This window comes from Motacilla alba, chromosome 1 (assembly GCF_015832195.1).
Source record: "Motacilla alba alba isolate MOTALB_02 chromosome 1, Motacilla_alba_V1.0_pri, whole genome shotgun sequence".
Lineage (NCBI taxonomy): Eukaryota > Metazoa > Chordata > Aves > Passeriformes > Motacillidae > Motacilla > Motacilla alba.
In genome coordinates, this window is record NC_052016.1 from 114,718,402 (window position 1) to 114,743,897 (window position 25,496).

General features: G+C 39.9%; 1 protein-coding gene across 9 annotated transcripts in view; it reads right to left on the minus strand.

The window, feature by feature from the left end:
• Positions 1-25,496, minus strand: part of DMD (dystrophin) — a 1,161,005-nt gene that overhangs the window by 925,497 nt on the left and 210,012 nt on the right. The window contains exon 1 of one of the 9 annotated variants that reach the window (XM_038157568.1): positions 2,933-5,979. The exons of the other annotated variants lie outside the window; for them this stretch is intronic. Within the exon in view, the coding sequence (XP_038013496.1) occupies positions 2,933-2,951 (19 nt within the window). The 5' untranslated portion in view covers positions 2,952-5,979. Of the gene's footprint in view, positions 1-2,932; positions 5,980-25,496 lie in introns of those variants that run through there. 9 annotated transcript variants of the gene reach the window in all.

Genomic DNA, 25,496 nt, shown 5'->3' on the forward strand with positions numbered 1-25,496 from the left:
ACAATCCTATAACATGTAGTCAAATACTTTTATATATTTCATGCAGTTCTGGAGTTCTGTAGATTCTCCCAAGTGACTCTTCCAGACAAACACAAACAGCACACAATCACCTTTCTGATGATGAATTCTCACTAATTTAAATGCTCTCTACAAAGTATATTTAATTTTCCACAGTTAAGGAGTTGTATGTGACTATGAGGGCTGACTGGTATTTTCTGGAACTACTTACACAAGTGTGTTTCAATCAGATGGAAACACCTTGAACTTGCTCATACAAATACTCTAATAAATACATGGGGGCCTTTCTCACCTTCCCAATTCAATTATTCAAGTTAGGAGTGTAATCTGCTAATGCACCTGCAGTTTAGGAAACAAGATATCAATGCTGATTTCTTGTTTGTGCTTGCTGGCTGAAAGAGCTTATTGCCCTCTATTGCCTAGATATTTGAGCCTGGTAAGTCTACCCAGGCTACATAGCACAGCAGTAGTTAAGCAAAGCAAATATTCTCCCAAACAAATTTCTATATTTCCTTCTTTTACTTATTGAAACCTTAGAATAGAGTTTGCATTCAAAAATCAATAAGCAATTACTTTTTTTTATTTGAAAAGCATAAAGTCTTTATGCATTCATTGTTAAAAAGGGAACCAAGAACCCAATCAAAGTCCATCCAACTACAAGGAAATTTTTTTACTCTTTTTTTAATATCCAGTTTCCCTTGTGGATGTTTATAACTGATTGCATACCCAGAGTTCTAAAAGGAGAATGAACAACTATGTCAACCCAGTTAATGGCAGCTATGGAAATATTCACATGGGAAAAATACTTCCCATGCAGCCAAAAAAGAAAAGTAAAAACCAATCCATAACTTCCTAAGCCATTAATTTCACTGCTGTTGAATAAATAGTGCATAGTTTTCTGTTGCTTTTGCTGAGATGCCAGGCAGCCACATTACCTTTGATCTATTTCTGTTCAAGTTACATAGAGAAGTGTCTGAAACAATGATAATGTGCACAGTTGATCCAGGAACAGTAGTAGATTACATAGCAAGATATATCTTATTGGCTAAAAATAGAGGTTGTGCAGACAGGATGTTCTGAAGAGTAGCACAGAGCATGGGATGCTCTCACTGTTAAAAGCCAAATGATTTTTATGGTATTTATGAGGCCCTGATTCAATTTGCTGTTTGCTCATTTGATATATCACTCCTTACAAAGTAAGATCTATACGGAAGAACAATAAACATGTTATTTCCTGCTGCAAAACGGCCAGATTTCGTTTTGAAATACAAGTACTCTCATGGACAGAAAATATTTGTTCTTTTATGAGCTATTTTTTAAAGCTCTTAAGAGGTTACAGTCAAATCTTAGTCTAAAGGAAAAGGGGACACACTCACCTACCCAGATGAGATTGTTTTCCTGCTCAGATTTCTCTAATGTATCATGATCAATGAACAAGAAGATCAACTTAATTGTCCTAACTGCATATTTTATGAACTGTGACAAGTTTGTTATAACTCATTTGCTCTAAACTTTTCTTCTGAGATTGTGAGAGTACCAAGAGATAAACTCAGCAATGTCAACAAGCTCGGTGGCATAGTTCAAGCTGTGAAGGTTCAATAAATAGGTCTGTAAACATTGCAAATCAACAAAGCTTTTGATGAAATGTCAAGCAAGGCAGAGCTTAGCTATATTCAGCTCAGCTTGAACTCATAAACCATTAACTGGCCTCTGTAGTTTCCACTGAAATGTGTATTATGAATAAAGCACAAATATTGAAATAGAAATAAAACCAAAACTTTTGTCTTTAAGAGACAAGATTAATTAAAGCTATTTAATAACAGAAAATGGTATTTTATCACCCCAATAAAGACAGATTTATAAAAACAGACATTATGTAAATGCTACACATTCTTACAATGGAGCAACCATTATTTCGTGCCTTCAAGCTAGGAAAGGATGCAAAACATAGAAAACAAAACTAATTTTGAAATACCATGAAGATATTTCAACTTTGAACCATGGCAAAAATCTGTTTTTTCCTGCATGAGACATAGAATATTGTTTGCTTCAGAGAAAATACATGTTTTCCTCTTCATTTTTAGGAGGAAGACTAGAATAAAACTTGTTACAATGCATCAAGGTATCTATTTATAACAGAAAACAGGATTTTCTTTTCACTCAAGGGGAGCATTATATAACATATATGCCGCCAAATATTCTCTCAAGATCTGTCTCCAAAAGTCTTGAAAGTTATGAAGTTACTTTAGCTGCTGTTCAGCAGCAATCCTCTGTAGACATGTCCATGCAATTATCCCAGACTGAATGCAAGGTTGTTTTTGCCCGATGGCCCAGTTTCCAAGCTATTTCTATATCATCAGCCGAGCAATTCATTTGACCATGTCCAAATTCGTTTTCAGTGAACTTTGCATCTTTCTACTGTCTTTAAAATGATACGGTCATTTAGCAAAACAAGTCCTCTGTGATCAGCTAACATCTATTACCCATAACTGTGCCAACCCTCTTGTACCGTCATTGAACACACGGCACTCTTCCCTCCCATCGGCCGGGCGAAAAAATAAATAAATCTGTTTAACCTAATCAGAGACAAAAGTTTGTTTGTTTCCCTTTCTTTGGTAGCACCCTGTTGATACTCTCCACGCAGGTCTGGACCAGATTTAAAAATAAAAGTTACGCAAGGCACGGCTCCCTGGCAGGAGGGAGCGGATGCCCGCGGGGCCGGGGTCACCGCTTCCCACCATCCCCGTTCCCCCTCGGGAGCCCTGGCAGAGGAACTCCCCCGAGCCCCCCGGGCAGGCAGCGCCCCGGAGCCCCGGGGGCGGCCGACTGACCTAAATGCCGTCCTTAGGGCTGCCTTCCTGCCGCTCTGCGCTCCTTTGGATAGCCCCGGTATTCATTTACAGCCGGTACTCACCCGAGGCATCCCCAGGCATCGCCGGCACTGCGGTGTCTCGCTAGCTCCGTGGGGAAGCGGCCAGTGGGTTTCCCCGCGGGCACTTCTCTCTAACACATTCTCCAAAGTAGGAGAAACCTGGAGGGAGACTCATTGCCAGGTGCAGGTAAGGCACGCCTGCGATCGCCCTCCAGTTTCACGGGCACGAAAAGAGCAGCCCCTTCTCAGAAGCCGACGGGAGAATTACAGCCAATTTTGTTCCGTTGAACAGCGGCGAGGTAACTCTCCCAAGGTGCACAGCCGGCGTGTGCCGTGCTCCCTCCCTCCTCGCTGAAATGGTTTCTCCCTCCACGGGCTCAATCTACCTGATTATGTTCTCTCCTAATCAGTAATCTTAGTCTCCCCAGCAGAACCGGCCCTCCTCGTTCACCCGGGATTTCTGGAGCGGCAGAAGCAGGGCAGCAGCACTCCGGGGACACAGGGCAAGGTGGCAACATTTTGGAAGCACCGGTGTTTCTGTCTGCTTTTTGCTTGAACGCTGGAGTTCAGCCTTTGCCTGTCTGAGAGAGAGATTATGCTTCCTGCTTTTACAATCCTATTCAAATAAGCTTAAAGCCCCTAAGAAAAAAAGGCTACCTACTTCATCAAGCAGGAACTGCTTTTCAATGCAGTCTTATTTTTTTTTTTCGTGTATCCTTTCCTTAAAACCAGCTAGTATCTCTTTCAAATGTAACAATATATACCCATCTGCAGTATAGTCTTCCCCAGCTCCAGTCAGCCAATAAAGTAGAAAAGGTACAATTTCCTTCCCCTCCTCTTTCTTATTTTGTAAACTAAAAGACAGGAAGGATAATGCATATTACCACAACCAGCATTGGTTGAAGTTGGCTGTCTTTCCACAAACATGCTTGCTGTAAATCTGAAAGGGTTCTTTGGGTTTTGTTTGTCTGTTTGTTGATTTTATTTTTTTTTTTTCATTTTAATAAGTAGGGAGAATGACACAAAAGATGGACAAAAGAATTTTCCTTTTTTTGTCATGATTATTCCAGTTAACGGGATAGTCTAAACACATTTGTGGAGAGAAAGCAACAGGCAAAGCATGGATCAAGGGACAATTTACACCAGAATTTTAAGCAGGCTGTAGAGCACAGTTAGGCTGTGGTCTGTCTGACACAGCAACAGAAAACCATGACAGCAAAGAGGCAGGAGATGGGGAGATACAAAATGTATACGACTGCTCCACTGCAGGACAGTGTGGCACACATTTAAACATTGTGAATATCTCCAAAGTCTGGTGATTTGATAGCTAAGCAAAATTGTCTTTTGTAGGCAGTGTAAAGAGGCACACCTTGGAATCTGTACTCAAAAAAATAATGATGTGAATTAGTATTCCTTTGACATCAGACCCAATTTAAAACAAATTATCACAAAGTATACAGCAGTCTCCTAACAAAAGCTAAAGCTTTGTATTTGTCATCCAAAGAAACAGCATCTCTTCATTCACTCTAACAATCCATTCAACTGAAACTTAAGGTCATTTCATGTCTTATTCAGGGTTTAACACTGAATCAAGACTTACCACCTTCTACAACAACTGTCTGGAAGGTTACTTGAAAGTAATTTTCAGGTAAACTCACTAGATTAAACCTCTAGAACTACTGAGTCGGTTATGGGAGGACAACATCTGCCACATTTTAATTGAATGCATAAGATAATAGAGCATCTAGACATGTTTTCCTTGCCATTTACAGCATAGGAAATGTCTCGATGCCTACAGCAGAGGTGAGCACACCTCACACCAGAACATGGAGTTGCCACACTTCTGGAAGGCTCAGAAACGCTATTTCAAGCCTCTTTTATGATCAAAACAGGTCATGTGCTTTCTTTCTGCTGTTATTCAAACAAAATTCAGCAGAAACTGTGCATGACTGAACATGTATATGAGAGCAAGCACCAGCATAACACAGTAAAGTTAATAAGGAATTAGAAATAGGGTTGCTATAAACATCTCCACAATGTAGGTATTTGTTCATTGTAACTCTGCTAACAGGAAAACCTCTGTTGCAACCATGTCTTGGAGAAACAGGTGGCCTAGAATGCCAGGACCACGATGTCTGTTCCCAAGACCTTAAAAACTTTAACAAATGTGACATATGCATGAAAAGCAATCGAGAAAGAAAAGACAGCAAAACACCAGCAAACACACTCAGTTACATAAATTAATAAGTAACAACAAAATAAGGGTTAGAGAGCACAGAGGACTTTAGCATGAGCCAGAGAACACTGCTTTATTTCCTAATTGTATTCCATCCCTCTGCAGTAGGCGTGCACTGCAAAGTTGCCTCCATCTCTCCTCTGTACATCTGCCCCACAACCACATAAGGACAGGCCTCATGGAGCAAAGACCTTGCCAAAATACTGATTCAACAGAAAAGTTATTTTTCATCTTTTATGTTTGTTTGGCATTTATCAAAATCATTTCTGTTCTTTTTCTCCTAAAGTCCACATGAGAGGTATTATTGGGTCATATGAGAAAAAATACCTCTAAATGTCCAAGCACCACTGCTCTAGGTACCCTTAAACCTAGACAAAATTATGGCTATTCAAAGCGCTTAAGTGCTTTGTGTGAAAGGAGGTAATTTATTTTTAAAGATTGCTTATAGATTGTAACTCTACTCAGACTAATGGCAGGAGAGTCCACAACTTTCTTATTAATCACATTTAAAAGGAATATAAAACTACTCTGTTACACACAACCCTTCATGTCACGTGTGAAATGTTCCTCATCTGTTGAGACAAGTCTGAAATCATACCCCACAGCTTAGTGTCAGACTCTTCCCCAGTATGGGACTCTTAGATCAACAGAATGCTCTGAGTTGGAAGGGACCCACAAGATTTATTGATTCCAAATCCTGGTCCTGCACACAGAAGCCCCAAGAATTACACCATGTGTCCTTGTTCACATGCTCTTTGAGCTGTGCCAGGCTGGTGCTGTGACCATCACCCTGGGGAGCCCGTTCCAGTGCCCAACCACCCTCTGGGTGACAAACCTTTTCCTGATATCCAACTTAAACCTGCCCTGACACAACTTCAGGCCATTCCCTCAGATTCTGTCACTGTCACCACAGGGCAGAGATCAGTGCCTGCCCCCTTCCTCCCCAAGGAAGTTGTAACTGCAGTGAGATCTCCCCTCAGTCTCCTCCAGGGAGACCAAGTGCCCTGAGCCGCTCCTCACACAGCTTCCCCTCCAGACCCTTCTCCATCCTCTCTGCCCTCCTTTGGACGTTCTCTAACAGCTTAATGTCTTTTCTGTATCGTGGCACCCAAAACTGCCCCCAGCACTCGAGGTGAGGCTGCCCCAGAGCAGAGCGGGACAATCCCCTCCTTGCCTGGCTGGCCATGCTGTCCCTGATGCCCCCAGGACAGGGATGTCCCTCCTGGCTGCCAGGGCACTGCTGGCTCATATCCAACTTTCCATCAACCAGGATCTCCAGGTCCTCTTTCCCTGGTGCTGCTTTCCAGCCTCTCATTCCCCAGTCTGTCTGTACATCCAGGGTTGCCCCTTCCCAGGTGCAGAATCCAGGATTTTCCCTTGTTGAATTTCCCAGGGTTGGTGGCTGCCCTGGCCTCTCATCTGCCCAGGTCTCTCTGCAGGGCCTCCCTGCCTTTGAGGCAGTCAACAGCTCCTCCCAGTTTTGTATCACCTGCAAACTTGCTCAGTGTCCCTGCCAGTCCTGCATCCAGGTCATTTATGAAGATGTTGAAGAGCACAGAGCTGTGGATGGAGCCCTGCAGAAGCCTCTAGTGACAGCTCACTATGCAGAGTCGTATCTTAGGGACACCAACTCTCAGTCTCCAACACCCATCCACCTCAGGGGCTGGAAGAACTGCCCAGAGCTCTCAAGGACCATCCCTCCTACCCTACCCAAATGCCTTCACCAGCTTCTCACCTTGCCCACCACAGTCTTTCCTTCCTCCCACGTTGCTGAAGCTTCCGTATCCACCACTACCAAAAGAGGCTGTCATGGGGAAGGAGAGTGTTATATGGAGCAGCTGTGCTACATATCCACTGAGGAACCAGAAGCTGGGAATTCAGCCAATGAAAAGTAAATGCCATGTGGGTGGTTTGATATCAGAGCACAGACCTTGTTTATCTTTGTCTGCCTAAATAATTTAAAACACAAGAAAGATACTTTCATGTTTTTGAAAGACCAAAAAAAACCCAGTTTATACACAGAGTATAAGTAGTCCTTGCAAAATGCTTGTTGAGAATGAGCCTTCTATGAGGAAACCTGCTATGCACTTCTGCAGCTGAGAGCTGTTACTACTGAATGAGCTTTATGCAGAGAGATACATGTTTTCCTCACTGGAATGATATTTGATAATCTGGGATTAGAAAAAGAACAGCTAGAGGGAAAAATAACAAAACAAAACAAACAACAAACAAACAAACAAACAAAAACCCCAAAACCCCTCAAACAAAACCAAAAAGGCTTTCAGAAAGAATAATTTCATAAAACAACAGATAAAATCCTGATTTTGCTGAGGTCAAAGGCAAAACTTCACTAGAAATTGATTTTGCTTCATGATTTAAAGTCAACATCTGCTCTATTTAGTGTCACGTTATGGAGGGACATAGCTGTTCATTTGTGCTGGGCTCAAGAGGTCTCACTGAACATTCAGAGCATGTCCCTTTATTTTCCTATAAATGTAGACACATAAACCTACTCTGTATGATCCTATACTTTCTCACAGTTTTGTATACTTTAAATATATATATATATATATATATATATATATATATATATATATATATATATATATATAGTGCGTGTGGGTATACAGAATTTTAATGTATTCTTTTATTTCAAGGTTTGGAATGGGTGTGTATATATTTTTGACCCACATATTTTTCATCAACCTGCTCCCCCATTTTTATACTTCTGTCTCACCTTTTTTCTTGCCAGTGCTATCAAGTCATAACAGCCTACCAAGCACAGCTTTTAAAAGTGTTTTCTTAAAAGTTAACAGTTATAATGATATTTTGATGTTTTTCCAAAAAGGAAGGTATGAGAGGAGAAAAAGAAGATCATTACAGCTGTATCATAATTGCAGGCCTGAAAACATCTCAAATGAGGTAAAAATATATATCTCCTTACATGAAGTGGCAGTAAGTTTTCCATTTTCAATTCCTTTATACATTCACAGCTTGGACTACCTGATGATATTCTATGTAAGACTAACCCAAATGTGTCTATTCAGTCTAATGTCTTGTTTGAGATAGTAAAGGACTGCCTCATTAGGTAAGGAAATCAAAGGTGTAAGTTTTGCCACACAGTTTTAATAAAGCATAAAAAGACAACCTATCTGTTGGAAAGGTTTTTATCCATCCTCAGTTGGATGATGACAGGTGCTATGTGTCAGTGAGCCATTACTGTGCTGCCCACTGCTTTCTGTCTGAAAAGTAATGTATAGATACACGAGAAATGAATCTGAATCAGGGATGTTTCCCCGAGTAATATAGCCACAATTTAAAGTGCAATAAAGATGTGTTAGATGCTAATTCCTTCCAAAATGACTTCACCATTATAACTATATGCATTCTGACTCAGTTTCTCAGAATTATTCAAGGACTGCTGTTACTGTAGCAGTATGATGGCTACTTGCTTGAGTGGAGATAAAAAGCAGTTTCTGCCCTGGAAGACTATACATACAGAATTTAAACTGCACACATAGGCACTGAAGATATTATCAGATATAGCATAACGTACTGAAGCTTGTCCAATTTTCAGCCAGCATTGTGATAAAGTTAAAGAAACATTATTAAATCCTTATCTTCATGAAAACTCTCTCTCAAAGACCAATCAGATTTCCCAGTGTACTGAACTACCAAAGAAGTCAACCTTATCTACAGAAAACTCAGAAAATCTTGAGATCCAAATGCTGTTTGCTGGATGTAATGATTTCTGATAATTTTACAAACTACAGTTTCACCGAGGTTTGAAATCACAATTTTCTGGAAAATGATGTTTCTGTGGAGTTTGGATAACATCATAATTAGGCAAATTATACAGCAAGAATTACACAAAGTATTCCAGCCCCTGCTTTCTCTGGTGAGGTTTTTCTCTTACCATGTTCTGTTACCACCTAGACTTCTGCAGGGCAGTCCCTATTGTCACTCCCTTCTCCTTCACCTCATTTACTTCCTTAACGTTGGATCCAGTTACAGTTCTGTGGTTGTGATATTTTATGAAAATCCCTTTGCTAGGATTTTCTTCTCCTGAGAAGCTGAAGGGCCTCAGCTCCAAGTGTGAACAATTTGTTATCTGCTGCTGTGGGATGCAGCAGGTGCTTCCTCCATTGCTCAGTGTGGGATGTTTCTGCTTGGTGGCCAATCCAGGAGGCAGCAGCTCTGGGACTCTCTGGAGTCACAGAACTTTGTTATTCATTCCTTTCTGTTCCTGTCTCGCCTTCTGATGAATCTTTCTCTCTGTTCTTTGTAGTGTAGTTACAGTGTGGTCTTTTTAATGTAATATATATCATAATATAATAAACCAGCCTTCTGAAATGGAGTCAAGATCTCTCCTTCCCTTCACCAAGTCCTGACTGCCCAGAAGACCCACGGTAATACATTTCTTTTTCCCTCTCAGCGCTGTGGGGAAGCTCCGGGGGCAGCTTCCAAGTGGAGCCAAGGCCTCGGCCTCCGCAGGCCTTGAGGAGCCTGCGCCTCCATCCCTCACACGCTGCCCTCCACTGCTTTCCTCCGTGCAGGCTCCTGTGGCAGCCACCAGGAACAGGGGTTTTGAGCGCTCTCACACTACGTCAGGGTGTGATTTCAACTTTGAGCGGCTGTGGCAAGGTCAGTGTTATCCAGATGAAGATGGGCCTGTGCTGCACACGTCCTTGGGAAGCCTTGATGGCCGGGCCTCCTTTTCCAGAACTCCCCACAGCTCTCAGGAAAGAGAGGCAAGCTGTAAATCCAGTACTATTGAATCAAGAAAGGCAATTACTTCCCCCCGAAAATTCAGCATATAACCTTTTATTTTTTCCCCCCTTTATGTCTTTGGAAATACAGAGCCCTTATTTTCCTTCCTGATTTTTGGTCGTTTTTTCTTCTCCTAGTCTTCTGACTCCATTCTTTTGCCTAAACATCCTGTTTATTTTATATTCCCACTGTATGGTGTGCTTTTACCTTGATAAAAATTATCATGTCTACAAGACAATTAGAGCTAATATTTATATTCACTTTTTAGTAAGGCTTATTTGGTTAAACTTACTTATTAAAGAAGGGAAAAGATACTACTGTAACAGAAAATAACATTTCCATCCAGCAGATGTGTGTTTTCTTCAGTATATATTCTGGTTTTCTTTGACTAGTGCCACGACTGGTCTCACAACTGCGCCAAGCGTGTAAAAAAGAAAAATGAAACCATAACCAAAACATAAAAACAAAAACCCAAATAAAACAAAAAATATCCCCAAAAACAAAATTACAGACGCACAAAAAGTAGTGAGTAGGATGTCTCCAGCAGCACATTACTGACCTGTTCTGGAGCACTTGTTTGGTACTAAATCACAGCTTGTCTTGACCATTTTTTCCTGTGTTGTCTCTCTCAGGTATGAGGATTGCTCAGATTGATCTTACCTCGTGAAACCTTATATGGCCACATTTGCAGCAATAGTTCCAGTCTGCAGTGAAACAAAACCTTCTTAACATACATCTCGCTGATAAGGCCTAATTCAATTAAACTGACCATTAAGATCAGTGTAAATTGAATTGCTTTCTTGGACTTCCTGATAATTGCCTGACAGACCAATAAATATGGGCTTTCCAAACAGAATGAGTTATGGTGCTTAATACTGCCTCTACTTACTGCTCCCCTCCCTCACTCCCAACTTTCAAAATGTCACAGGAATTACACAATAATTTGCTCTAGAATGCTTGTCAGAGACCTGTTGTTTTGATCCCAATTAATTAAACATTCCTGAGTCTGCATGCAGAAAGAAAGTAGCAAATGCTCAGAATGATAACACGAACTGACATAACATCTAAGGCATGGGCTGAAAAATACACGAAAAATTCATCACTTCAGTTGCAATTACAAAAAAAGTAATGCAAACACTGGACCTGAATCCATGCTCAGAAGAGTCCATGAAAGAGACAACCACAAGATTATCTGCATTGTGAAGATTTTTTTTTTCCTTTTTTTTTGTTTTTGTTTGTCTGTGTTTTGTTTTGTTTTGTTTTCTTCTGTCCAAAGGATAGGAGCAGTTATTTTTATACTGCAGAAGCTGCAACTTCAATACTGTGCTCAGTTTTGGGCCTTTCCCTAAAAGAAAGTCATTGAGGCACTGCAGCCTGTCCAGAGAATGACAATGGAACTGGGAAAGGGTCTGAAGCTCACATGTAAGGAGGAGCAACTGAGGTTGTTCAGTCTGGAGGAAAGGAGGTTCAGGGGCTTTTAGTGAGGTGGGACTGGTCTTTTCTCTCCGGCAGAGAGTGTCAGGACAAGAAGAAACAGCCTCAACCTGTGTCAGGGAGGATTTATATCAGATATTAGGAAAAATTTATTCACAGAAACTTTTGTGAAGCATTGGATTTGATTTCCCAGGGGAGTGGTAGAGTCACCATCCAAGGAACCATTCAAAAAATGTGTGGATATGGCACTTATGGACATGGTTTTATGGCAAACATATTGGTGCTCCTAGTTTGAGGATTGGATTTGGTAATCTTTAAGATTTTTTCCAGGCTTAACCATTCTATGATTCTAGATTCTATGATTCTTTAAAAAGAAATTAAATCTATGGAATTATGCATATAGTAATGAATTCTATCATTTTCACAATCACTGAGACTTTGATCCTATGCTGTGACCCCTCTGGTTTAGCTGGACCTCCTCAATAGCAAAAGACAAAGTTGGAAACATGTCTTATTTTGACCATTTTTGATTGCTTGCTATTTTATCCAGGCTAAGACAGAGTTAACAGGAAATTACTGTCTGAAAAGATCCATGTTGAAAGAACTCAGTAATAATGGGCAGCCATCAATACAGCAAAAGAAAGCACATAATGATAGCGAGAGGAAGCTGGACTTGTTCAGAATAACAACTATACATTTTTACGTGTGAATAATTCCAACGAAATATTTCTGTTTCTGGTGTTCTCTCCAGATCTTTAAGTCATGATGACCTGACTGATTCCTGAAAGAAAAGTTGTAAGTCAAAACTATGTGTGCAGTACCAGAGCTACAGGAAGTGTTAGAGAAAAGTCAGTCTGATCTGGATGGCTCCTTTGAGCTCTGAGGAATCAGCTCCATTGCAGTTTTCACTTGACCTTGGTTCTTGTCTTTACTCCTCTGCATATTCAATGCATTAACACAATAGTTGTTAAATAATTTCTAAATGGCCTAAGATTGAAAGAGGTTCATGCAATCTTCAAGTTGAATTTTACTGTAATTAACTAAGTCTCACTTTTTTTGACACAGATCTAGACTGAGAAGTAGCATTTTGGAGTTGATCAACTGGAGTAAGCACATTTGAAAACTTACAGCCAAACATCATAAACCTAAACTTTGTTATGAGACATTCTTTTTTTTTTTTTTTATGGAGTTTTTCTTACAATACTGTAATTGTCAAATGTATCTACTCTTGGAAGTATCTTTATTAATCCTTTATGACATGTGGTAATGTCTCACCAAATGTGACTTCTGAGATTCTGAGATAACTTCCGCACATACAGTACAATTAAGATACAGCAAAATAAACAGCTAACAGAAGGAGCTTCAGTTTATAGCCATTTTGAGCTTAAACTAGAATATATGTGCACATAATTGTACTCTTGGGATTTAAGACATGCCTACAGCTGGAGGTTTTTTTTGGTGGAGCGTTTTTAAAGGTAAGAACTGTTAATACTTCCCTCTCCCACCCTACGGGCAGTTCTGCAAACCCTTAAGCAAGCAGAAAACAAACAGAGGTAGACATACGACAACTTGATAAATTGTTAATCATACACAAATATTTCAGAACTTCTTTTTTTTAGCTTTTTCATTGATCGACAGTAATAAGAGTGTCTAAAAGTAAAGAGGGCAATCTTGCATTTTATTTTTTAAAAGCAAGATGAGATTGTAGCTGTGAATGGACACATAAATCTTCACTAGTAAGTAGGTCAAAAGGTGTGAAGAAAGTTTCCAATCACACCTGCTGCAATGCTGACAGACCACTCCAACCAGCTCCTGGGTTTGAACTTTCTGCTTGAAAACTGCACTGAGAATTAATAAAAAAGAGCTTTTTTCTCTTCTCTCCCTTTTGTTCTCAGCTTCTCCATTCCATTAATTTTTCCCTTGCTGGGGAGGGATGGCATTTGGCTGCCCATGGCTGCCCACTCAGCAGGTAGGTGCTGCAGAGAGGGGCAGTGACCTGGGAGCAGGGGGCAAGTCCATGGCCCCGCCAGCTGTGGAACATTTCATGTTTCCCTATTTCATACCTGTGCTCTGCTGGCACAGGCAGTGAATATGTTGGTGACTTCGGGGGAATGGGGGCATGCTCCAATTCAGTGGGGACAGGAATTGATCATTACTGCACTCATATGCTCTCAGACACTTGTCTTCTTACCTAAATAATAACAGCATCAGCACCCAGGTAAACAAAGGAATTGCATAATTGAACAGCTTCCTCTCATTAAAGAAACAGATTTTTTTTGGTGCCTCTTACCCATTTCAGTATATCCGTTGCCTTCTGACTTGTACATGAACTGCAGGTTCTCATTCTCCATAAAACAAGAGCTATGTGCTTGTACTCTGTACACAGCACTTTGTATTGAATGGCAATTGGAAGGGAGAATGTCATTTTAACTAGAAACAAACTTCCTCAAAGATCTCCGAGAATACCAAATGATGCCCTTTTAAGTAGATCAATGCTTAGTGTACTGTAGCTGTCAAAAATCCCACCCACTTCAAGACAGCTCTTACTGAAATAAATACACCAGGCATTAAAGAATATTAGCATCTAAGAGCTTCTCTTTTCCCAAGGGCTATCAAGTATTGACCGGGTAAGAAAATGACAAAAGAAGAAAAAAAATATATAGGCACTTACAGCCCACTTTCTTCATCAAACTAAGGCATATATGAACCAGGTTTCTTAGGTACCTTTGGCAGATTCTGAGCATTAACTGACTTTTAGTAACTTGCCTTAAAGAACAAAGCAGGCAGAAAACCTCCCCTTCCTCCCTGTTTAACCTGAGTGCTTAGTGCTAAAGAGAACAGAGGGGTAGCATTTACATTTTCCTTGGAATTAAACAATTCTCTTCCTAATTCATTTTTGCAAAACAACAATACGTAGAAGTATCAAAATGAAAAGGTTCGGTTAGTTCGAACATAGCTTGCTTTCTCCTTGCAGGTAGAGACAGGATCCCCTTGGAACTTGGAAGCTGTCCTATCTCTCAAGCCTTATTGAAACAGTTGTACCTTGACAAATTTTGGTGTTGGTTTTTGTTTTGTTTGGGTTTTTTTTTCCCACAAAGCACTTTCCTTGGGCTAATGTTGCCATAGTGTCTTTTTTTTTTTTTTTTTTTTTTAATCAGCAAATCTCTGCATCGATATTTTTTAAACAAAACTGACAGTGTTGTCACTGTCTAGTGCTTGAGGATGGTGGCAGTAGGGTCAAGTGTTTATGGGTATGAATCAGGAGAAGGCCACCAAAGCAGATATCCCGGTGTGAGTCTGTTACAGACCACCCACATGGGATGAATAGGCAGAATAACTATCCTAGAAGCAGCTGAGAGACGTCTCAGAATTGCTGACCTTTGTTCTCATGTTATCCATCTGACTAAAATACAGAAATATAGCAGAGAGGAAGCAAGCCACGAGCTTCCTGGGCTGCATGGAAGAGAACTTCCAGCCAGTGAGGGAGTCAGCTAGGGAAGATGGTCCACTGGACAAGTTTTTTGGGAACAGAGAGGGATGGTGAGGTAGTTGTTGTGGAAACAGCAAACAGGAAATTTTAGTCAGTAGAACTGGTACCTTAGAGAGAGCAAACTGCAGCTGTTTAGGAGCCTGGTTCACAGAGTGCCTTGGGAGGCAGTCCTGAAGGACGAGGCAGTCCTGGAAGGACTGAGGAATGGAGTCACTCAGAGTCATGGACGGACACCAGTGGTCCCCCTTGAATTTCCTCTAGCTGAAAACCCCCCATTTCCTCAGCTGCTCCTCATGTGACTTACTGTCTAGAGCTTTCACCAGCTCTATTGCCATTCTCTGGACATGATCCAGCAACTCAATGTCTTTCTTGAAGTGAGAGGCCCATAATAAAAACATCTCTGTATTATCAGCTCTGTTTTCAGTACAAATCCCAACCATAGCCCCATACGAGCCACGGTGATGAAAACTGACTTTACTTCAGCCAAAGTCAGAACAAGGTGTTTTCCAGCCTAAATGATTTTGTGATGTGCATCACTGTTAAAAACCTGTGAAGCATATTTTGATTGCTTAGTTTGTATCTTTCTAAGCATTCTTAATATTTCATATGTAATTATATTTGCTTGATATCCACTTGATAGTTAGGAGTGACTTACTGATCAATGGTATGACAAATATTCTAAGACTACACTTACTGATAAGAAAATTATTATCAGCACTGTGTGAGTGAACAAAATAAAGATGGACAAGTCATTATATAGCAGATTTACTTGCTTGAGACAGAAACTAAGGCAAAACCTTTAAAACCCCTCACATCCTACCCACTGAGAGGAGAAAGAGAACACCATTAACTGTGTTGCTGTTCAGTGGGATCTTCACAGGCTATGGAGACGGGTGGAGATGATGTTCAACAAGTGCAGGGTCCTGCACCTGGGGAATAGCCCCAAGTACCAGCACAGGCTGGGGGCTGACCTGCTGGAGAGCAGCTCTGCAGAGAAGGACCAGCAAGTCTTGGTGGGTGACAAATTGACCATGAGCTGCCAGCGTGTCCCTGCAGCCAGGAGAGGCAATGGGATCGTGGGGTGCACTGGGAAGAGCGTGGGCAGCAGGTCAGGGAGGGGATCCTTTCCCTCTGCTCAGCCCTAGAGGCCACACCTGGAGTGCTGTGTGCAGGTCTGGGCTCCTCGGTACAGGAGAGACAAGGAACTATTGGAAATGGCCCAGCAGTGGTGAGGAGGGGTCTGGAGCATCTCTCTTGTGAGGAGAGACTGCGGGAGCTGGGCATGTTCCATCTGGAGAGGAGAACACTGAGAGGGGATTGTTGTGATGCACTGTAAAGCTAGCCGGGGGGATTTACAGCCCGAAACCCACGGGTTCCTTCAGGGGATCTCACCAATGCATATTAATATCTCAAAAGCAGGTAACAAGAGGATGTGCCAGATTCTTCTTGAAGAGGAGCAATGGCCAGAAACTAAAACACAAGGAGTTCCACCTCAACACGAGGAAGAATATCTTTGTATTGATTGTGGCAGGCCACTGGAATAGGCTGCCCAAGGAGGTCATTGAGTGTCCCTCTCTGGAGACATTCCAAACCCACCTGGATGTATTCCTGTCACCTGCTCTAGTTCACCCTGCCTTCGCAGGGAGGTTGGACTGGGTGATCTCCAGAGGCCCCTTACAACTCTAACAATTCTGTGATTCTGTGAACTCAGCTTGTCTATCTGTTCTGTGTATCACAGCAATTGTAGCACGCGTGAGATTAAAGTTATACCTTAAACTATTACATTAAAGTGCATATCAGATGTGACATACATCTAAAAAAAGCCTGAATTTAAAACAGCTGATTATATAATATATCAGTTGCAGATAGAGTACTACCTGAAGTTATTTCTCCACTTCATTTTTCTCATGGAATTTGTTTTGTTATATAGCCTCAGTCAGAGGCCTTTCAAATATAGAGGTAAATGGAAAATGGAACAAAATGAAGCATGAGTTTGTGAAAAGAAGATTGCACTAGATTAACCTGATATCCTCCTCTGGGAGGATAACTTCTAGACAAAGAAGTGAAATGGATTTAGTCTCTCTGAATGTCAGCATTTGACAGTTCCTCAAGTGTCTAAGCCCCACCTGACTGGAATTCACCAGCTGAAGGTAGCTACAAAAAAGGCAAGTTGAATGGAAGTCAAGCCTGAGAAAAGTATGCCAATGAAAAATGGTTGCATTTATAGGCCCTTATACTTTCTACCAAAAAGTTTCAAACTTAGTTTTCAGGGTGTTTTCAGTGATGTACATCCATCTTCACTGTCATACATTTTTATAACTGAAACGTGCATTTTCTTCTGACAAAATTCCTTCTCCAATTCAAATGCTTTATTGCAAAATCCATTAATGCTTGTCATCAGCTTGTCAGATGCTAAAAACCAAGCTTTTACAGCAATCAGTCAATGTCTTGAAATCAATTATGGGCAATCTAAAAATATTTCAAATTAAATGTGTCATTTTTACTTACTCCAATTACTTCAATTGATTTTATTAAAGATTAAAAATTTGGTAAAAGAGTTGGATTCAATTTCATTAAACTTCCTTTTTTTTTTTTTTTACATAAACAACTGTTTTTTAAAAATGTTGGGAAGGCAAAAGTGAACTTTAAGCCCAGTTGCTGATTTTATTAAGTAAAACCTTCACCTCCAAGGTTGAGATACACACAGGAGGGACACAAAGATATTCATTGCAGCCCAATAGACACGGGAAGAGAGTAAGGAGATCACCAAAAGTTTAACTTACTTTTTTTTTTTTTTCAATTGTTTACTTTGTTTCTCCTTGTTAGAACATACCTGGGACAGCTGCATTACAGCACAAATGTGATTAACTAACAGCCAAACCTATGAGACCCTCTTTCAACAATCAGACTTTTTTGCTGGCAACTGCTAAGTTCACCCAGTCCTTTCAGATCCATCTGGAAATTAATCTCCACAAGGCATTTTTATTGGTAATGAAATAAAAAGTAAAGTTCCATAAAACATTCACAAGTAACATTGACTCTCTTTGAAAGGCAGCTATGCAGAGCAACTTCTTACATCAGTTATTTTACCTCTTGAGCACAAAAGATTTAAAACTTTGTGGTTAAAAAAGTGTTGAGGATGAACTCATTTTAAAATATACCACTTATCCCCTACCACAAAAACTGATCATTCCATCTTTATCCAGGTACAACTTCCCTTGATGCTATGGGAAACACTTTACAAAGGCTTCATGATCAGCTTCTTGCAGAACAAAAATAAGAAAGGCTGTCTACAGAGTGCTGTCAAACCTGTACCCATGCAAAAAAATCTGTTACAACACGTTCTATACCACTGAAATATATAAAGCTACACCTTCTGCTTTCTCTTCCACTGTACAGAAAATAATTAATCATAAGGGCCTTTTCTTTTTTTCTCAGTCTTTCATATTTTTCCTTGAAATTCTACATAAGTATTTCCTTTTAATTTGGTCCTTGCTGCTAAAAAATATATAGCAATTTATTGCAACTATGAAAAATAAATAAAATATAAAATAATTTATTAAGTTATAATTTAAAACCACATTTCCTTTGATATCCTAATATTTATTTATCACTTTAAGCAAAACCTGTTATTTTTCTTATTACAGTAACAAAAACTAGCAATGGTAAAGGACTCATATGGTAGCAAGAATGAAATTCACTAAAAATTGACAAAAGCTGGTGAAGCAATCAGTCTCTACAAGTCATTCTTCCTCAGTCAGGACAGTCAGCATTCACTTTTTAAAACAAAGATTTGTTTTAAAAATAAACTATGAAGAAACCCCACATTACACAGCCATCCTGGAGCTCTGAATCGGGAGGAATACAATTTTGTATACAGCTGGAATTGGAAAGAACTAAATAATTAATAAATTCCATGCTTGGTCAGTTGTCCAATCCAGCTGTAAAACCTAATACTCTGTTGTCAATTTAATTTTTGGCAACAAGGTTTCCTATTTGCAGAATGAAAAACTGATTTATGCAGCTTGAGCTCTGGTTCAGAAAATAAAATCTGTAAAGGAAGTTCAATGTGGGATTTAGTTTGGGCTTCAGCTACAGAGAGTTCCACCACGAGCTAACCTTTCCCTGTTTGCCTCCACCTGTGGCACAGAGATGCTCTCCACCAGAAGCAGCTGAGACCTGGCCCAGAGCTGATTCAAGTCAGCAAAACTCTGTTCCTCGGCTTAAGCAAACTCAGGTGTGGATCAGTTATAGCCATTGCTAAAGGTCATGTTGTAGTTTACACATGGCTGAAAGGATTACTTTTAATTAATTTTTTGGTACCTCAGAATGCGGCATTTCCCCAGATAACAAATATCATAAAACTGGATTTATTTCAAAGCATACTACATGTTTTTGCCCATTTGTCTTTCTTGCATTGACTTTCTCCTGTGATTTATTATATACCACTTCCAAGACTAATTGTATTATGAAAATGGCTAGATTTCTATTCATTGTCCATTTTCCCATTATACGTGGGCTGGTTTTTTTTGGTTATTTTTTTATTCAGCAGAAATACACAAACATTAACTGCTAGTTTCAGCTAACTTTGCAATTTGGTTTAAGGAAAATAAAAAATAATGATACTGCCTTAAAACTGCTTATGCTTGGTCAAAATTTATGTGGAAATTCTAGGAGTTAGAGTTTTCGTGAGATTAGGACAGTATTTTTTTGCTGGTCTAAGATCACACTAGGGAGGACTGACATGAGACCTGAAAAAAGAATGAATTTCCTTGCCTGAGGTTGATAGTCACCTTGTGCATAAAGGTTTGGGTGTGCTCTGAAGTTGCTCTGCCATCTATGTCAATTTCTGTGGAATGAATGCATTAACTTGCTATTCTGTGAGGTATTTTTAATTCAAGTATAAATTGAAAATATTTTCACTCTTTTCATATATGCTCTTTGGTTCTATAAATACTTTGATTTTTTTCCCTCTCTTTTTGTCAAGTGTTACTGTGTTAAATCTAAGACAGAATCGCTACTTTATTGCTTAAATTTTGTCAACACATTTTATGATGTTCTTAAATACTTTTTTCTCTTCCTTTCTGCAATCTGGTGACATAAACACTGAAGTTCATGAGGTTTGTCTTCACTGCTACATAAACTGCTAACAATGTTTGCTTTTACCATCCTTATTTTCTTGCTTAATTAATCTGCTGTTATAAATTGAATGTTAGTTGCTGGAACTGAATGCTCTGAATCATTCCTATTTGCCACAGTCCTTTCCCTCACAACGTTTTAAAGATCCTCCACCTATTTTGGATGCAGTGAATTGTAGGTAACAGTTTGTCTCTTCCATGCTCAGATACATCATATGAAAGAGACAAAAAAGCCCAGATTGTATACATTTGTGAGTCTGAACGCAAACCATTTATTGCTCTATAAACACAATACCCTCTAAGGAGCATCACACACAGTTTGTACGTCCTTGAGCCTTTTCCTTTTGCATGTTGAATTTTGACAGTTCAAATAAGCATAAAATCATACACAGCCATAAATGGCTTCATCTGTTGTTGACCTGGGGAGCCTCTCACAATCTGCTTTCCCAGTAACAACTAGGGATGTAGGTAACCACACCTGTAAGAAATGAATTTGCATGATGCAGACTTTGGATACTGGGAATGGTATACTTAATTCCTCTTCCTTTTAAACTTCAAATGTCATCTTTCATTCTCAAGAGCAAATGATAAGCAGATCTTTTTTCTTGTTCTTCACTCTCTTTTGACCAAAGACTTGGTTGTGGTTTTCTTTTTTCTTTTTTTTTTTCTTTTAATAATGGTAAACAAGGTCTAGTTGGAAATAAATCACAATCCAAACTCTTTCAAACACAGAGCCACACAAACACTGGGAATGATGGGACTAAATGCAGGCCAGCATCCATTTCTGACTAGTCACTCAAGGCTCCACTTTTAGCCAGTGGAGAGGAACAAGCACGTCCAGCTCAGGACTAATCACACTTTGTCACTCTGTGTTTGACGTGGTCATCTGAATTGCCTTTACAAACAAGTCTCCACAATTTCAGCCTAGCATCACACAATATCACATGATTGCAGCACATTCTGAGTTGGAAAGGACCCACAGAGATCATTGAGTCCATCTCTTACACGAATGACCCGACATAACATGAATAATTTCCTGGAAGTGTCTTTGAAAGGCTTCTTTCTCTCCAATGAAAGGGAGCCTGATGCATCCACTTTGGAGATTTGGATCTGTATTACAGACATCTACAGTTAGACCAAGCCCATTCCACCTTATCTATTGGACAGCAGCAAAGATTATCAAAAGGATTTAAGAGCAGAGTGTGCTCAAACCCACCCCTTCCATCCAAATGCTTCCAGTGCCTGCAGTGAAAGGACTCCCTGTGCCCTCAGCACTGTGTACCAATAACCTTTGTGTTGTCTGTGTGACTCCTCTCAGTTTCTTTTTAATACCATCTATAGTTTGTCTTCGAAGCCTTCCACGGCAATAAATCCCACGCCTTAGTCATGTGGGGGAGAGACAGGGAGATGCAAAAGCAAAAATTCAATTCCCACTGTTCTCAACCTGTTGCTCAATTATTGCTTTTAAGAGTCTTGCCATTCCAGTGTGATGGGAAAAACAGACTCTACAAATTCTTGTGCTCTTAAGGCAGGAAAGGCTTCTCCCAGCATTCTCTGTGTGCACACACTCTGCTGCTTTCCATTCCCAGAGGTAGGAATACTTCATCAGGTCTCTGTGCAGAATGATAGTGAAATTTAATTTGGGAATTCTCCATTAAATGCTGCTCTACACTGTAAATTAGGTTCTCTTGTTAAACACCTAATTTGTAGTATTGAGTCACCGTGTCCTGAAGGCAGCAGCACCTGAAAGCGTATAAAATTGGATGAAAAGTGAAAGATAGAAATAAATAGGATGAAAGATGGCCTAAACCAGACAGAATTTCCACTGCTAAATTATAAAAATTACCTCCATTACTCACACTTCATTAAATGAACATTCTGATCATGTCCCCACAACTCAGTCAAGGGGGTGAGAATATGATGTGTATGACACAGGCATTCCTTCAGTACAGACAGCCTGTGACTATATTCTTGTTTCATAGGAATTTTTCTCAGGATACAGGAGTTTTGGCTTCGCCACTCCCCCTGAGTTTGTGTGGTCAGATGAAATTCAGCCTTTTGGCACTGCTTGGACAGACAGAGGGTCTCCAGTCTAATACAATATCCAGCAAAGTAACCCAGAGAAACTCCTTCAGAACAGAAATCCTTGCAAGCAAGTCCTTCATTTAAAGACTGAAAAGTTTCTGTGAAACTTTCAAGGAGCCCAAGCCATTTTGAGCAGAAAACTGTTCTGCTGGAATATTTCAAACCGCTTTTACAATATCGTGCAATTCACCCTGTATGTGTGGGATTCATTACAACGGGGATTAAAATGACAGCTTAGTGTCACGCGAGGCAGGGGGATTTGAGACTGAGAGCAGTAGCTGGACACTAGGTCAGCTGAATTGTACTCACTGCTGAGTTAAAGTAACACATATAGCTTTGGAATAAAGGGACGTGAGGATTAAGGGCTATCTTTCAGAGAGATTTTGGAATATTACAGATCTTATCACACAGAAAATCTAAAAATGGACTCCCTGGGAAATATATGAGTAGTGGAAAAATAGCAAAGCACAAATAAAAAGTAAGAATTCTTCAAAAGTCGTCATAAAACCCCATCACGGTCATACAGCACAGATGTTGCACAAATGATAAGCAGATGTTTTTATGTAGACTAAATTCTAAATGATCCCAGTGTTATCAATCAACAGCCTTCAAATAAATTCAGTGGAAATTATAGTAAATGAAGAAGAGATTCCTGGGGAAAAAAATCAGTTCATGCATGTAAAGGGTTAAACTATGCCACACAAAAATATTTGTAGGCATGACATGATAAAATCCCTAAAATTACATTTCAAATTTTAAAGCCACAATATTGAGGGTCTAGCACAGGAAATTCAGAGGAATATTCTAAGAGGATATGAATAATTCATGGCTTCTGAAGCACACAAGAGACAGATGATCCCAGAAAAACGAGGTATCCAGGTGTGCTCCTGACAAGTGCAGTGACATGAGCACAGTGTAAATCTGCTGGAGAGAAGCACAGGCTCATCTCCATCCCACCAAGACACACTGTGATCTGGCTTCCAAAAGACGTGTTCCTGTTTTAATATCAAAAGGATGAAAAGCCCAGAGAAGGGGGCTAGCTAATAAAATGCCTTAAACATTCACAGAATAGAAAATGCTCCCTGGCTCCAGCATATACTAGAATTGACCTTAAAGTGTTTGTCTGGTTAGAAATATAAAAACAACCTAAATCATAACCACCCTTGCTTCTTCAATTTTGTGTATCTCACTATATTTGCTCTCCCTTTCCCTCCCTGATATGTACCTTCAGTGGCATATTGTTCAAAAGTGTGGTAGTAACTCTTTTATCAGGAAAACAATCATCTTTGCTACGCTGCTTAGTTTCTGTTCCTAATCATCTGGGTTTAAATATAAATTTGATTTGATTCCTATTGAAAAATAATGCAATTGAGGCTTATGGAGATCCCAAGATGACTTGTAATGAGAAAATATTAACATGCTATAATATGTTCCAGGTGATACACCTGAGAGCCAGGTGGAAAGCTCAAAATAGATCTGTGCTTTGCAGGTTGTATCCCAACTCTGCAGTCCTGAGGTAACAGTCACACAACAGAGTCAAATGTGAAATTGTGAACTTGCCCAGTGTCCACCCTGAATGATTTCCCCTTCCCTCCCACTTGCACCTCTAAAACAGCTCCTAGTTTTGCCAGCTCCTGAGCACATTAGCCAGAGAAGAAGCTGAACTTCACAGTAACAGGACTCATTTTCATCTCTTTCAGGACATTTTTGTGCTTGGGAATATTCTAGCATTAGTACAGCATTTGCCAAGCCCTTAAAATGAACAAAACTAACACTTTGGTATGAAAGCAGATTCTGTCTGCAAATTAGGTCTGAGGATAGGAGAATGTGCAATTATTACTGTGAATTTCCAATGCAACTTTTTTGGGGAGTTGGGAGGGGTTTGTTTTCTACACATAAATGCTTGTTTCTTGTCTAAAACTTTTCTGTATAATTTCAAGCACTGCATGAGGTATTTTACAACCTAACCAGTTGAAACAAATGGACACGCTTTAGATTCCACACAAAACTTGATGCTTCTGAAACTTGAAGACAAAAAAAAAACCCAGCTCTTTTGTAAAAAGGCACATAAGAAAGTGCAGGGAAAAAAGCACGAATTCAAGTAAATTGCTCATTCACAGATTTATATGGTCCATGTGATTAGATATATTATAGACATACATTCTTTATGCACACACATACACACACACACATCCATAGCTAATAAACAGACAACATATATAAACTAAAAATGCCCAAGCTCTTTGCCATTATTTTATTTAGTTCATTTTTAGAAATATTTAACTAACAACATTATGTCAACTGGCCTTTTGACCTTTTTTACCTAATTAAACTTGAAAGAACAGATGTCTATAAAATCTGCTCTGAACCACTCCATTCTTTTCAGATTTACAGCTAAAGACATCTTTATAACTGGTGATGAATGCTCAGACTTATTAAAAATTAGCTATTTTCATTGCCCCATTTATCAATTAAGTCTGATCAGACAGCACTGAGTTGCAACCAAAGTCCTGTTTCTTGCACCAAGCCACATGACAACTAAAATACATGACTTTTTCTCTGCTGTGTGCCCAGTGACCCTGCTCACGACCCACCTGGGCAGGGCTACCTGGCTGGCACACCTTCTTTCTTATCACCACCCCATCAAGCAGAGACGGTACAGGCATTTCTGCATGTGCCAAAACCACTTTCCCACTTTGCTCTGTGGTTACCCTCAGGATTTGACCTCGGCTGGGGAACCCGATGGCCTCAGCCAGCTCTGGCCCCAAGCTGGGGTCTGTCCCACCCAGATAAACCTTTTCCTAAGCAATGGCAAAACAGGGATGGATGACCAGGCTCATGCTGCCTCAGCTCCTCCATAAGCCTACAGACACAATGCCATTGTGCTGTGGAAGTCAAACTTGCATGTCTGCGATTTAAAATAATGCCCCTGTACAAAATTTCAAAGTTAAAATTTTAGTTAAAATTTAAAATTTAAGTTAAAATTTTCTGAAAGACAACAGTGGGCTATTAGGAGATCTGTTGCCAAAAAATGCATCAAAACTATGAATACCATAAAAATTACATTTATATAAATATAAATTTTAGTTTCCTGGCTGCCCACTTCCCCTTCAGTACTAGCAACTGCTCTGTTTGAAAATTACTCTGTATGACATTGATCAACACATTTTACTTGGCCAAAAGAAGAAGAAAGGATACCAAAAAACACCAAAAAATCGGAAATTAAGAGCTAGCAGGCACACATTGGAACCCATAGGATTTCAGCTTATCTTTTCAGTGTGAAGGTAGTCAAACACTGGTACAAGGATCTCCTTCCCTGAAGATACACAGAATTTGAGTGACAAGCCTTTTTTATGCACACCGCTTAGAATACGAAGTATAAAAAATAATTTTCAGGAATATATCACAGCATGCTAGATCATATTTTTATTCAGTTGCAGTTTCTGATTGCCA